The sequence below is a fragment of the Choloepus didactylus genome, chromosome 2, assembly GCF_015220235.1.
Source record: "Choloepus didactylus isolate mChoDid1 chromosome 2, mChoDid1.pri, whole genome shotgun sequence".
Taxonomy (NCBI): Eukaryota; Metazoa; Chordata; class Mammalia; order Pilosa; family Megalonychidae; genus Choloepus; species Choloepus didactylus.
This window is the reverse complement of record NC_051308.1, coordinates 150,809,681-150,825,283: the sequence shown is the minus strand read 5'-3', so window position 1 is coordinate 150,825,283 and position 15,603 is coordinate 150,809,681. Positions and strand designations below refer to the sequence as shown.

Here is a 15,603-nt window from a genome sequence, read left to right as displayed (position 1 = left end):
CAAGGGATTCAGATGCAGGGAGTTCACACACCACACTTTGAGAAACAATGATCTACAGGATAAAGTCTAAATCCTTACTCCTGAGGCCTTTCCAGCAACATCTTCCACTTAAGGCCCCAACCCACTCCCACCATTGTCCCCATCCTCTTTTCCAGGGGTTGACAAACTATTTCTGCAACAATCCAGATGGAAAATATTTTAGGCTTTGCGGGTTATGAGATTTCTTTTACACTACTCAACTCTGCCATTTTAGTGTGAAAGCAACCATAGATAGTATGTAAATGAATGGTTGCAGCTATGTTCTAATAAAACTTTACTGACAAAACTAGATATTGAACTAATGAATGGATAAACAAAATGTGGGCGAGCCATACAACGAAATGAAAAGTAATGGAATATGACACATGCTACACAATGGATGAACGTCAAATGCTACTGGATGAGACATTATGCTAAGCGAACGAAACTAGTCACAAAAGACCACATATTGCATGATTCCATTTATATGAAATGTCCAGAATACGCAAGTCTACAGAGAAAGAAAGTGGATTAGTGGTTGCCTAGGGCTTTGGGAGGTGGTGGGGGTGGTGGTAATGGGGAGCATAGGGAATGGGTAGTGATTGCTAATGGAGAGAAGGTTTCTATTGGGGGTGATGAAAATATTCTAAAATAAGATTATGATGATGGTTGCACAACTCTGTAAATATACTAAAATATCAAAAACCACTGACTTGTACATTTTAAATGGATGAATTTTATGGCATGCAAATTATATCTCAATAAAGCTATTTAAAAATCAAAAAAAGGCAGTTGGCAGGATTTAGCCCATAAGCCATAGTTTGCCAGCCAAACAGTGTACATGGAAGACCCTGCTTCTACACTTGGTTTCTGCTCTTCCTTCTGTGTGTACTGAGGCCTCCCAGCAAACTTCTATTTGACTTTCAAGCCGTCCATTAAATACTATCTCTTCTGAGAATCTCTGCTTCACCTCCAGGAAGGACTGCCACTCCTCTGTTGGGCTCCTACAAATTCTTTTTAAATATATTAGTCATATTGTTTGTTAATCTGTATTAAAATTATTCTCCCTCAACCCCCAATAGGTGCTGGAGATACAAAGATGAATAAGATTCTAACACAAATGTCTCTCTAATGCACAGTAGGTTCTCAAGAAATAACTCACTGAATGAGTCAGTGAATGAATGAACAAATGAATAAATTATTTAGAGACTGGTTTTGTGAAGGGGTCACAAGCTAGACTGAAGGAATCAGTCTAAAGCTGAAGATGCCAGTCCCAGGAACCTGTTTTAGCAACCCAGGAATGGTTAAGGAGGCTGCAGGGTAAATGGAGAGAAACAGAGATTCAAAAGAAAACAAAGATTCAGAAAGAAATACCAACAAAACTTGGTGATCAACCAAATATATAGAGTTTGAAGGAGATGGGTCAAGCCAAGATGATTCAGAGGTTCCAAGATGGATCGGACAGGGCAGTTGGACTGATAAATCAGGACTGGAGTAGGAAGAAAACCTAGTTTAGGAAAGTTTTTAAATTACATTTTAGAGATAATAAAACTACTATACTTGCGTGTATACTGGGTGCCAGGCACATGTTTTAAGTGCCAAAGAGATATCTCTCAATCCTCTCTGAACCCTCTAAAGGGAGGAAACCCTCTAAAGATGAGGAAATCAGAGCTAGTTACTAAGTAACTAACCCAGTGTTATGTGCTTGGGAAGTGACAGAGCTGAGATTAATCCCCAGCTCTGCTTCCAGATGAGCCATATCGATAGTCACTTCTCTATAGCACCTCTCAGGCACATGGAGATTGAGGTAGAACCCAAGAGGGTGGGAGCTTTAGAGACCTGACTAGAGCTTCATGGAGAAGCTCAGAAAAAGTTTGGGAAGTTATCAGCATAGAGGTGACAACCAAAATCCTAAGAACAGACAAGTCACCTCAAGAAGAGGAGACAAAGGAAAACAGAGGGCCAAGGACTGAACCTCAGTCAACACCCTCTGAAGAGGAAAAAAGAGCAGCTGGGAAAGAAACAGAAAAACAGACAGCAATGCTGATGGAGAACAAGACCGGCTAATACAGCATCCAGAAACCAAGAAAGGGATGCCAGAAAGATGGGCCGCTTGACAGCACTGGAGGCAGCAAAAGGTGAGGAGGAGAAAAAGTGAGAAAAAGGTAACGGGGTAGAAAGAATTCTGGATAGGAACTGGGGTCCCTGCGTTCTAGTCCGTCTCTGGCACCAACTTCTTGTTCGATAGCAGACAAGTCACCACTTTATCCCTGGGTCTGATCTCCTATAGGTAGGGACAGACTGTCTCCAAGGCACCTTTCCAGTTCCATCATTCCTTGAGTTGATCAAAAGGGCATCAGTGACTTCCCAGGCTTAAGCTCAGGAGAGCAGAAGGCAGGCTGCAGAAAGGAAAGAAGGGAAAGGGGGGCACACAGACATTCACTCATTCAAGAAGTAGAATATGAAAGGAAAAAGTGGAATATTAAAGGAAAAGAGAAATCAGATGGTGCCCAGAGGGGATCAACAGAACCAAGTTCATACTTAGTCTCTTCATCATGAGAGAAAGAAAATTAGAATAACTAAACATGGGAATGATTGATACAGAAGTACTTAGGAAAATACTAAGGAGTGAGGAGAATAATTGAAAGCAATACAATACATACTTCTGCAGAATTTGAGTTCTTAAATCAGAAGTACTTATTAACAGTAAATTTCCTTGTATTCTCAAACAAAAATATCAAGATAACAGATAAGCAATGGAAACAAGGAAGTACAAATTGAAGAATTGGATACTCTGTACACACAAACTGGACGTTTGCCCAGTCAGCACATCTGGGCCTCACATTTGTAGACGTGCTCCTTATTTTGGTCTATTGAGTTTTTAAAAAATTCTCCCCAAAAGTTCTAAGAGTAAGAAGACTTCCTTTCAAATGTAGAGGTACTCTTGTAGAAACATCTTCTAACAACAATTTCAGGAAGTTATTCAATAAAAAAATTCAAGGGAAGTTACCATGGCAACAATAAGAAAGGTCAGGGTTGTAACCCTAACCTCCATAAAAGCCAAACACCATACTGGTTGGAAAATATCGCTGCTGGACAAATTTTAAAAGGGGTCAGGGCAGTCTCTCTTCCATCCTGGAGACGAGGCAACATTATGAGAGGCTTTCAATCTGTCAGCTTCCGGCCAGTATAGAACACAACCCAGCATTACCTCATGCTAAAATGGCGGAGTTCAGCCAGGCACCGTCCCTCTTTGCTAGTGCAATTTAACAGCATCTGAGCATTACTGTCATAAATGATGGGGTTTAAACAATGTGGCAAACCAGCGTCTTGGTAAAAACTTAGCTTTTTAGTTTGCATCCTGGGTTTTACTATTACCTTTCTGATTCCTGCTTTCACTTTTTCTAAACTTCCAAGGCTGGCTTTTTGGAGAGTTCTTTATGTGAGAGTGAGCTGTTGTTGCATATTGAATTCCTCTCCCCAATGAGATTTTCCTTCAATGCTTCATTTTGCATGTGGTTAAAATCCCATCAGTTATTTAGATCACTGATAATGGAAATTACATGCCCTGATATAATGCCAAGTAACATGGATTATCAGCGAAAAAAAAATCACTGATGCCATCCCTCGCAATTACAGTATTTTTATTGAGCACCAGGCTGCTCTCTGCAAATTCCTATAACAAACAAAAATATTTGCTCCAAAAATGAGCAAAAAATCCATACTGAAAATCTGAAGATTTGGCAACGATTTAAAATTATTCTCCGCACCCCAAACCTATTTGCTTCTCTGAAGCACTAGTACTTTTGACCAACATAATCAATCTTTAAAGGCCAAAGGAACTCAAAATTGAAAGATAGAGCATTTCATCAAAATTCCAGATGTCTATTAAACTGCTCCCCAAAGTCAGCATTTCTGTGCTTGGGTTGGGAGGGGGAGGAAGGGCAGGGAGGAGGGCACCACAGAGCCAGGGAACATTTCCAGTGTGTTAAGCTTCTTGGTTAAAATCACTACAATGTACTCACTGGTCAAACTGCTGAGGTTTACAAGCCAACTCTTAGAAGCCATCCTTTAACTAGTTGGCCAGTATTAATCGGCCTGCCTCATCCTCTGTTACAACAGCCGGCTTGTCTTATGGCCTTGTTGTCCCCCACCCAGCTCCTCTGTCCAGTCAGGCCCTTTCAAGCTGCCTGTCAAGGTGTCATCATTTAAACTGCACTGGTTATCTGTACATTATGGGGCAACTCTTTTTAAATGATGTGAGTTTCCTCCAATTCCATGTGATAGTCCAATTCAGTTGCCTTTGAAGTTAATGAAGTAATTTCCACAGCAACACTCAAATGAATGAAAGAAAGACAAATGCTTTGGAGAAATGCCATGTCATTTGTGTAACTTTCTACTACATCTGTTGTAGGTCTGTGGCAAAATGGTCAGTTCAGAGGTAGTCTTTCCTACCTCTGTCAGGCTGGGGTGACTTCCAGGACAACCTCTTTTCAAACAAACATCAGTCAGTGTTTATACATGGAAGGAATTTGTTTAGTAACTCAATATCACCAATACAGAATGTTTGTATGTGAGAGGTTTACTTTGACACTTGCTTAGTAAATACTGTATATAAGATCTCTCAAGCATAAATAGCTTGAGTTTTTTTAATTCTGCATATGCACAGGATTAGCATTGGTAAGTCATTCATGAGTAACAGCAAGGAAAAAAAAAAAATGTCCCAAGACAGAAAAGGAATTTAGTCACTTTGCTGGTGTCATTTGATGCTTTGGCTTTCAATATGTACCCTCAAAAGCCAGCCTTGGAACTCTGTATCAGTTCTCTTAGTAGTGATGGGTAAAGGTAAGATACACACCTATTCCCCCCAGGCATTATTCTGTCCATATTCTGATAACTGAGAGAGGAAAGAGAACTCATCCAGCTATTGATACTGTAAAAACTTGATGGACAGGGGGGAGACTACATATAAAACGGTAGGTAGGTAGGTAGGTAGGTAGGTATCTCCAAAATTCTTGAACTGTCAAAATAAGCAAAAAGTCAGATGGCAAAGTCCATACACTGAAGCTCTTCCATTTCATTCATAGTAGAAAGAATTCTTCAGTGTGTTAGTTCTCTCTTATCACACAGTTAAAATACATTTGGTTACAAGAAGCAGTCAATTATGTGCAGAGGGCAGGTGAGTTACTTTCATGCAGGCACCTGAAAGCCTTATCCTGGAAGTGAGTGACTGACTAGGGAAAACAGACAAGAGCACAAAAGCCCTGCTTGGCTGGGGGCATTTAGTGTAAGGATTAACAGCCACATAGATCACGGTGGCTCCAGAGTTCAGCTGTGCATTTCATAATTACTGATATTTGGTGTGATAACCCTAAACCGTGAAAATTAAAAAGAGACACTGCCACATACACCTAATACTGCCCCAAAGCTGCAAGAAAGGGGGTGAAAAGGGGCTCTAAAGACTGGAAAGAGCTATCACAAGCCTATGCATGAAACCCAAACCCCCTCACTGGAAGATCTGCTGTTTGTCTAACAAAAGCCCCCAAAGGGGCTTGCTTGGCAGGTTTTCTGGCCTTGAACAAAGTAAAAGCGAAGCAACCTGGAAGCATGGAGAAAGTCTGGGCTGCACAGGACAACAGACACCACTCAGAGCCCAGCCCTGCAACTCACTGCCTGATCCTACAACCTCCATTAAGCTTGCTTTCCTCTTCTGTAAGAAAAAGGTAACCACCAAGCTTCCCTCCTTTCAGGCTAACAGTGCAGACTGGCAGACATACTACAAGTGCCAGGCACGTGGCCTGGTACAGAAGGGACTTATCACCATCACTGTTGTTACTATTATTGTGGTTTGGGGGGTACTAGAGGTAAGAGGCAACAGAACGGTGAGCTTTTTAGACATGTTTGCTTCCTTCTCCTTCCTGCTGTGGTCTTTCCTGCCCTCAAAAAGAACGAGGAAAGGGACAACTTTATGTCACAGTCCACAGTCCACAGAAAAGATACAAAGTACAAGGGACTTAGAGCCATATGTGTGATTTACCACACTTTCCTCTTGGCCCTGCCTGCCAAGAAGCTAATTTCAAACACAATCATTCATACCAACTACATAACATATTTGGCTGACAAACTTCATTTGTGGTAGACTGAATTACGAGCCCTCAATTTAGACATGCTCTTAATCTTAATCCACATTCATGTGGGTGTGAATTCATGTAAATAGGACCTATGGAAGATACCGATTTTAATTAAGGTGTGGGCCCCACTGAATGAGGGTAGGGGCTTAATGCAGATGGCTGGAAGCCTTCTAAAGCAGCTGGAAGTCAGGGGGGACCAGGTAGAGAAAGGAAGAGACATTGCCACATGACAGGAAAGCTGAGGGATTCCAAGGATTGTCGACATCCAGCACCAAAACACTACAGTCTTTGCGGGAAAAGCAAGCATTGCCAATATCTAGATTTAGGACCTCTCCTAGCCTCAAAACTGTGAGCCAATAAATTCCATTATTTGAGCCAACCCATTATGTGGTATCTGTGATAACGGCTCAGGCACACTAAGACACTTTTTGGTCCCAGAAAGGGGAGTGCTGCTATTACAAATACCAACAAATGTGGAACTGGCTTTACAATTAGGGAATGGGTAAAGGAATGGATGAATTACGAGGCACTTGACAGAAAAGGTCTAGATTGCTTTGAAGGGACTGTTGGTACAAATATGGATATTAAAGGTACTTCCAAGGGGGCCTAAAAGGGAATGATCAATGTGTTATTGGAAACTGGAAGAAAGGCAATCCTTGTTATAAAGTGGCAGGGAACTTGGCAAAAGTGTGTTCGGATGTCAGATGGAAGGCAGAACAGTGATGAATTTGGATATATAGCTGAGGAGATTTCCAAACTAAGTGTGGAAAGTACATCCTGGTTTCTCCTTGCTGCTTATAGTAAAATGTGAAGGGAAAGGGATAAACTGAGAACTGAACTTGTATGCACAAAGGAATCAGCAATTGATAATTTGGAAAATCCTCAGCCTGTCCAGATGGTATGCTCTAGGACTAGGGCCAGAAAGCAGCTCCATCAGGGACTTCCCTGAGGTTCTGGGATGCGAGTTCTCAGACAACACTGCTCTGTGCAAGGGTTTAGCTGAACAGCCTTCTGCTAATCAGACATCTCAGGAGAAGTCAAGACTGGAAATGAAGTTATCCAGGAAGGGTCTATGGAAAATCCTTTTGTCTGATGATCAAACTCCCTTGAACTACACACAAAGCCAATATGATTTTTGAGACTCCTCTATGACCAGAAGCACTGCCATCTTGGAAAGAAAGGGACAGAAAAGGGATGAATTGAAGGAAGAATGACTTCAAGGGCAGAACCATGGAAGCAGAGGTCTTGACTCAGGAGATCTCCTCATCCAAGAAGTGGTCACCCATGCATGGGAAGAGCAGGTCCGCCCCTCCCAAAGGAGGGGGTGGGCTCCCACCCTGAACTGGGGAGAGTTCAGCCCCAAAGTTCGAAGAGAGTAAGGTCTATGGCTGGGTGTTCTGGGAAAGTTTGCCTGTCCCAGCATTGTATTTTGGAATCAGATAACTTCTTTTCTAGGTTTCACAGGTCCACTGACAAGAGAGGAATTTTGCTCCAGGACAGACCATACCCGTATCTGATTCCAATGAGACACTGGACTTAGAATTATAGCTGAAATGACCAAAGGCTCTTGGGATATTAGGATGGGTGAATGTATGTGGCATGTGGGAAGAACATGTCTTTTGGGGGTCCAGAAGGCAGCCTGTGGTAGACTGAATTATGTATGCCAATTTAGACATGTTCTTATACTTAATCCGCATTCCTGTGGGTTGAACCCATTGTAAACAGAACCCCTTGAAGATGTAGCCCCACTGAATGATGGTGGGTCTTAATCCAGATTGCTGGAGGCCTTATAAAGAGCCAGAAGCAGGAAGTCTGGGGGAATCTGGGAGATAGAGGAGAAGACACCACCATGACAGGAAAGCCAAGGAACCCAAAGATTGCTGGCAACAAGCACCAAAACACTACAGTCTTCAAGGAGAAAGCATATCTTGCTGATGCCTAGATTTTGGATTTTTCCTAGCCTAAAAACCACAAGCCAATAAATTTCCATTGTTTAAACCAACTCATTGTGTGGTATTTGTGATAGTAGCTTAGGCAAACTAAGATAGCACTCTTCACTTTTCTTTGGTACACATTTTGTATTTTTATTTACACCATTGGCACATCCTTTGTTATAAGCCCATCCGAAGCCCTTTTCTTTGGAATAAGGCATAGAATAAGCAAATGCATATGGAAAGTTATGCAGCTTTCTGACAAGTGTAATTATTAAACCTGGCCCCCTTCCCATGACAATGGAGCCTCCCAATTCTCACTCCACCGCTATAGCCAATCACTAGCACTGCCATGAACAGTCCCTCCTTTAATGTCAAAACAAATACGTAGATTTAAACGTCCATATCTTTTATACACATATGTAATGGCTAACTAGGGGCTTACCCTCAGCAGCTGTTCATAGTAAGCAAACATTGGATAGGTAAAAAATAGAAAAGACACACCACTACTTAAAAATGTCACAAGTTAAAACTTAGATGATAGGAAACAAAATTTTTGCCATTCCAGCAACTAATGAAAGTATGTGACTGTAAACAAGCCTCTGATAGTGCTGTAACTCTTGGCAGGAATCAGGAAACCTCCTGAGAAATCAACCTCTTCATTCTAACAGGAGGGAAAGTATACAGTGTGCTTTTAAGTCAAAAGGCTTAGGAGCTTGTTTTTCCAGTGATGAAAATGACACTGGTCCCACTTATAATAAAAGGCAAATCTGATCTCTCAGAGCTGTTTACTCTCTTCTGCCCTCCCCCATCAGAGTCTTTTTCCAGCTGCCTGTTCGCTTCCAAGGCTGTTGTTTCCAAAACTGATGATTACAAATGAGAAGTATGGTCTAAGATGAAAAGTACAAACCTAAGTCTATGCTGTCCTGATGAGAACCCACGGGTGAGCCAACAGCAAACAGTGCTTTGGTGCAGAAGGCTTTTTATGCATTACTGTAGCAAGAGTGTTACTGATACAAATTCTCTGCCGGCCTATAAAACTGTTTGTCTAACTTAAGCATAACTGTTTTCCCAAATCTTGTCAACCTGCTATAGTTATTACTTCCAGGTGCAGACTCTGTCACCTCCTCAATACAGGAAAATAAGAAAGCTCTCCTCGGCTGAAAGAATGTTAAGGCACCTGGGAGGTAGGAATTTAGTAAAATGTTAAAGAAGGGATGATTTATTATAGCTTTTAATGCTGATCCTGCACCAATAACAAGTCAAGGGGGGAAACAGGGTTGATTTAGTAATTCCCTCCCATTTAAGAATGACGGAGAAAAACAACTACTGTGCTCATCAGAGTTAAAGTCAATTATGGCTTGGAGCCAGTGTGGCAATTCTTTTGCTAATCTGTAAGCAACACATTTATCACTTCATTTTGAAAAATATTTGCACTTTATATTTGGTAGAGATGTACACAAAGGCCATCTCTGCTCCTCCCACTATTACCCTAGAGAAACAGATGAACTGTGATTTTCAAATAGACCACATAATGGCATATCCATAAAAATCAAGTTATCCACTGAGAACAGCAAAAAGAGTTGGGTGAGTTTAGGTTGGAGGAGGAAGCAATCTTGGTAACAAAATAAATCAAGCCAAGGTAAACTTTATGGGCTGATTAGAATGTTGGCAGGTCAAATGATTTTTTAAAAAAACAACTTTATTGAAATATGATTTGAATACCATAAAATTCACCCTATTAAAGTATACAACTCAAGTTTTTTTGGTATAGTCACAGGGTTGTGCAAGCATTTCCACAATCTAATTTTAGAATATTTCCATTCCTGCAAAAGGCACCCCATACCCATTAGCAGTCAACCCCCAATTCCCTGCACACCTACCCTCCAGGCTAGGCAACCACTAATCTACTTCTGTCTCTATAATAATTTCCCTATTCCAGGCATTTTATATAAATGGAATCGTGCAACATGTAGTGTTTCGTGACTGGCTTCGTTCACTCTGCTTAATGTTTCTGAGTTTCATCCATGTTGTGGCGTGTATCAGTACTTCATTCCTTTTTATTGCCAAACAATATTCTATTGCCTGGATATACCACATTTTACTTATCCATCCATCAGCTAGCTGATGGACAGTGGAGCTGTTTCTACTTTTTGGCTATCATGAATAATGCCACTAGGCATATTCATTGACCAGCATGTTCACATTTCTCTTGGGTATACACTTAGGGGTGGAATTGCTGGATCATATGGTTCTGACAGTTTTTTAAAACTGCACAGCTGTAGAAATATATCTCCAGTCACATATCGAAGAGGGAGGGAGAAATCTTAACACCTCCTTCTTACCACCCGTAAGTAAGCTCTCCTTCATTATCTCTTTGTTATGTCCCCATTCTCACATCGTCCTCTACTCACACTGTATATACAAAAGACTCCAAGGTTTACTATATGAGAGCAACTCAGGGCCAAATGGATTTTACAAAGACCATTTACCCCATCATCTTGTTTTCAAACAGGACTGAACAACACCATCCAATTCTTAAGGGTCCCCAGAGAAGAAAATAATGTAGCTTTCCTCAGGTGAAATCATTAACCCAAATCATACATGTATTATCCAAATATTCAAGGAAGAAGAAGAATGTTCAGATTGTGTTAAACAAGTTTTCAGAGACTATCGTCCACAAACTCCTTTTCTCCTCACTGAACACACGACACCCCTTAACGTCAAGCTTATTTTATGAATCCTCAGTACTGCCATGTCCTGAAATAAATTTCATTTTGATCTAACCTAGTAAACACAAGTGTGGGAGAGTTCTGCTGTCATTCCTTGAGATATTTTTCTTTTGCTTCGGTAGTCCTACTTGAATCTATTTTCAGAATCAACAGTACCGCACAATTTAACATCAAGAATTTTCTGCTATTGCTGCTTCTGTAATAGCTTGGACTTTTTCCTTCTTAGTTCCTCTGAGAGAAGCATATATATAATGAGTAATTATTGCTGCTAAAGAATTGCTGGAGTCAGCAATGCTTCATAGGAACTGCATTTCCTCCTCTTTTTCCTCCCACCACAAATTCTCCCTCATAAGTTAAGAATTAAAGATGCATTACGGGGATAAAGAAATCTGAGCTGAAATGTGTGTTGCAGCAACAATGGCAAGCAACCAAGAGTATTAACAATAATTTCCAATGTAGCTCAAAAGGTTAGATGATCTGTCTTTGAAAAGAGCCAACTCTGCACACTTTCACAAGATTAAAATCAGTTTGCTTTTCCTTCTGGACCGTTTGCCTCTCCTATTCCTAACTCCCCCAAAAAGGAACGTTGAAGCACACAAACAAATGGTTCTGGAAATTAACTTTCTTAACCAGAAGAAAAGATAGATTTCATTCTGCATTAGTTTTCCTATACTTCACTGTGATCAGGATTTACTGTGGGTGGTTTTTCTCTCCCTGGAGAGATAACACCTGACTGATAACATTTCTGACACACAGAGGCTTAAACCCAGAAAGAATGACAACTGCACACTATCTTGTGGGGAAATCTATCCTCTTAAAAGAAGTAGGATGACCATTCACCCACTCTCTGGGTCATTTCTCCAACAGCAGAACAGAGAAGACCATTTCATTCTTACAGTGACCTTGGGTGTGTGATTTATCCCTGCATCCATTTCTTCATCTGAAAAATGTAGATAATAATAGGGCCCCTTGGGGTCAGTGTGCCAAGCACAGAGTAAATATTGAGTAACTGTGAGCTTTTCTCATCCTTATCATCACCATCACCCCCAGGACCACAACCATTTTCAAGAAGCTGCCTGAACAGTGATAAGGCACCACCCTGAGGGCTTTTCATGCAAGTCCAAAGTCCTGGCATCTTTATTATAGAGTGCTTCCATTTCCTGACTCATCCTGCAGGAGCAATAAGTTCATATGACAAAGCCAAGAAAGCAGAGAGGGCAGGAGGACATGTGGGAGATTTTAAAATTATGAAGAAATGGCACCTTATTTTGTTTTTCTACAACCCTATTTAAAAGACGAAATTAAAAAAAAAAAAAAAAAAATCTTTCCAATATGAGGGCAAAGAAAGGAGAGCCCAGCAATCTCTAGAGAGAGACAGAAACTCTAAAATTGGCCAGTCTGGAGAGCAGCCCATCATTTGAAATCTGTCTCCAGCATACATTGTTTCCTCCTCCCCACTGGTGTTCAAATATGACATCCTTTAACCCTGGCACGGAAGGAGAGGACTCTCTGTTGAGAAAACTGTCTTTATAAGCTCAGGAGCGCTGGGTGGAAGGCCGACGGCTGCGCCTACCTCTGTCTGCAGCTGGTCCAGCTTCTCGTCCCCGGGGCGGAGATTCAGGACGTGCACTTCCTGCGGCAGCCCCATGGTGCCCCTGCTGGCACAGCCTGACAAGACGGTGAAGCTCTCCATCAAAGCCTGGATGGGATGGGAGGCATTGACGGGCGACAGTTCACACCGGGCCCTGGGCTCTGGACCTGCAGAAGGAATCATAAACATGCACCACTCTGAAACAATCATAAACATGAACCACTCCGTCTCAAACGGGGCTCTCTGGGTGACTGAGCCACCGCCAACACACCAGGGGAGCCTTTCCAGCTAAGTTATTTCCAGGACTAAATAGAAAAAGAAAAAAAAAAAAATTCTCCTAAGACCCCAATCTCTTATATTTCTTTTGGGTGATTTTGATACATCTTTGATTTTTACAATTCCCTTTTAGGCTTACAAGTCACCAATGTGTTCCTCTGGGTGAGGAAATGTCCCATTTGACATTTGCACTCTTTTCTTACTTCCTTTCTTAGAAGAAAATCGGAGATAAATAGAATAAGTTGCCTAAAGTCTCAGTAATATTATGCATAAATGATATCAAATAGCTAAAATTGTCCCCCAAAAGGTGTAAAATATAGTCCCTATCTTTTAAAATTTCCCCCTTATGGAAAGCAAAACAAACTTAAGAACAAAACAGAGCAAGATGTAATGAACAGAGGCAACTGGGGCCAGAGCTGTACAGCATAGTTTGAGCCAGATGTTAGAAAAATCCTCCCAGAGGAGGAGAATTTTTTTTCTATTTGAGCAGAGAAAGTAGAACCCTGGTCATACTTGGCTCCTGCTTCTTCATTATCCCTTCCTCTAATTAATCATGTCATAAATTCTAAATCCAGCCACTCCTCCACATCCCTACTTCCTGCAGCCCTCGTTGTCTTTTGTCCCTAAGGCAATTACAGATCTTTCTAAAAATGAGCCTCAGGTCTCAAGCTCTCCAAGCCACCATCCAGATAAGCATGGTCACCTAACCTTGGGCTGCTCAGCTATAAGTTTGTTCCAAATGCAAATGCCTGCCTTTCCCATCTATCTCTGCAGGCATTTCCTCTCCATCGAGAACAGCAGGCCTATGGAATAAAGTCTGAGCTCCTTAAGGAGGTACACAAGACCTTTCTTGATCTAGCCCTTACCTATCTTTCCAGCCACCCCAGCTGGCTTAAAGGTCTCCAAACATACCATGATGTCTTTCAAATCCATGTCTTTACTCAAGCTGTTTCCTTTGCCCTCACTCCCCATTCCCCTCTAATTCCACACCCACAGCAAATATCCCATCAAGTCCAAGCTGGCGGAGGTGCTCTTCCTCTGTCTGTCTCCAGTTTCACTTACCACCTGCAAAATATCTGTGTATATACCTGACTTTGCCACTTGAGTGTGACCCTCCCTGAGGGCGGTGGGTTACTTATCTTTGTATCCTCAGCATCCAGCACAGTGCCTGGCATATAGCAGATAAGACCTGCTAAATGAGTAAATGATTCATTAAGCATAAAAGAAAGATTCCCCCCTCTCTGATTAGTGGTTAGAGCACCATTCTGGGGACTTGGATTTGGCTCTAGGGAACTAAATATGGGAAATAGGTTGCTACAGTGATGTTAGATACAATCCTACTACATCTTAGCCCTCATCTCTCATTGACTGGATTGATAGAGACATCCAAGAAGAGGAGCAAGAACTAAGGATACTTAATCTTCACATACCTCTGGGAGCTATGTGTTATTAGTACCATTTAATAACTGAGGAGACTGGGACTGGAACAGACAGCAGACGTGCACACTAACCCCAAGTCTTCCAAATGGAACCCAGATAAAAGACCTGATTGCACTCCATTTAGTTTTTCCCAATTTCTACATAATAAAGATATTCTCCAAGACTGCAGTCCTGGACTAAAACGTACACACAGTTCAGAACCAGCCAATCCTGCACCATCCCTGCTGTACACCCTGCCTGGTGCGCCAAGTCTATTTCAGGAATGACAATTTATCAAGGCTGATTATAGCTATCTGGCCTGAAATGAAGTATGTGCCTTTTCAAATAATCACTGCACCACTCTGCATTGCTGTCCTATGCCCAGCTGCTCTCTGAGAACGCATGAGGTGGTGAAGGAAGATGTCACGGCAGCAAAGGCAGGGGGTACTGAACACAATTCCCTGAAGTTCCCCCCACACAGGGCAAACAGTATGAGAAGGTGCTCCCCCTGCTGCTCTCCTTCTCGCCCCTCACCAGCCGCAGTGGGGTGTCTGGTGTATTTCACACCCCAGAGCTCCAGAGAAAGTCCTACTCAATTCTGGGGACACACACGGGTTATAGCTACCCATGTTGAGAAACTCTTCGTGGGTTCTTGCCATGAATCTGCAGTTACCAGAAATTAAGCACAAATAAAAATACTTTTCATTTCCATTTTTTATATGTGTGTGTAAAGTTCTGACTGTGCCGTATAATTCGGACCAATATACGTCCACAAAAAGCCCTGCAATCTGCTTGACTTGCTCTCCTTCTTACAATGCCTACATCGTCCATCCATCAGGCTCTTCCTTAAGGCACACTGGTCATCTGCACGCTGGAGCAGGGTTGGAAACTCACTGGAAACACACCAGAGGATAAGGCTTTACCCCACAGCCTCAGGGAACAGCAGAGGGAGGACATGCTCAGTGCTGAGAAAGGCTCTCCTTGCCCTACTGTCTGTGTTCTCTGTCCCACCAGAGGCTGGGACAGGTTAGACCCCCTCTCTATGTGCTGTAGCTCCAGTCACAAGTTATTCAAGCCAGTTCAAGGTCAAAGAATAGAAAAAGCAATGCATAGGGCATGCTCTGATCAGGACCCAGTGGGGTCAATATCTAAACACACTCAGTAGAGCATGAACCTGACAATCTGTCCCTATTGAATTCTTTTCCTCCAGTTAAAAAAAAGGAAAAAAAATCTACAACATATGATTAAGCCATCCTTAAGCCAAAAAAAAAAAAAAAAAATACACTTATACACCCACAAATCAAGAATTATCCACTTCCATACTCAAGGGTATAGAAGAAATGGTGCCTACAACAGTTCAACACACAACGTCAGTCTGTTCTAGTAAAAATAATATAAGAAATTGCTCCCATTTATTAAATGCTTCCTATGGACTAAGCAGTGCCAGGTGCTATACATCCTTCCAAGACTACCATAATGAGGTAAGTAGCATTATCCTCATTTTA

The 15,603-nt window shown here is 41.8% G+C and overlaps 1 protein-coding gene across 2 annotated transcripts in view; it reads right to left on the bottom strand.

Annotated features, from left to right (window-relative positions):
• The window catches only part of TGFBR3 (transforming growth factor beta receptor 3), a 189,756-nt gene that overhangs the window by 102,251 nt on the left and 71,902 nt on the right, over positions 1–15,603 (bottom strand). For both annotated transcript variants that reach the window (XM_037826657.1, XM_037826658.1), the window contains one exon: positions 12,386–12,570. In XM_037826657.1, the coding sequence (XP_037682585.1) occupies positions 12,386–12,570 (185 nt within the window). The remainder of the gene's footprint in view (positions 1–12,385; positions 12,571–15,603) is intronic.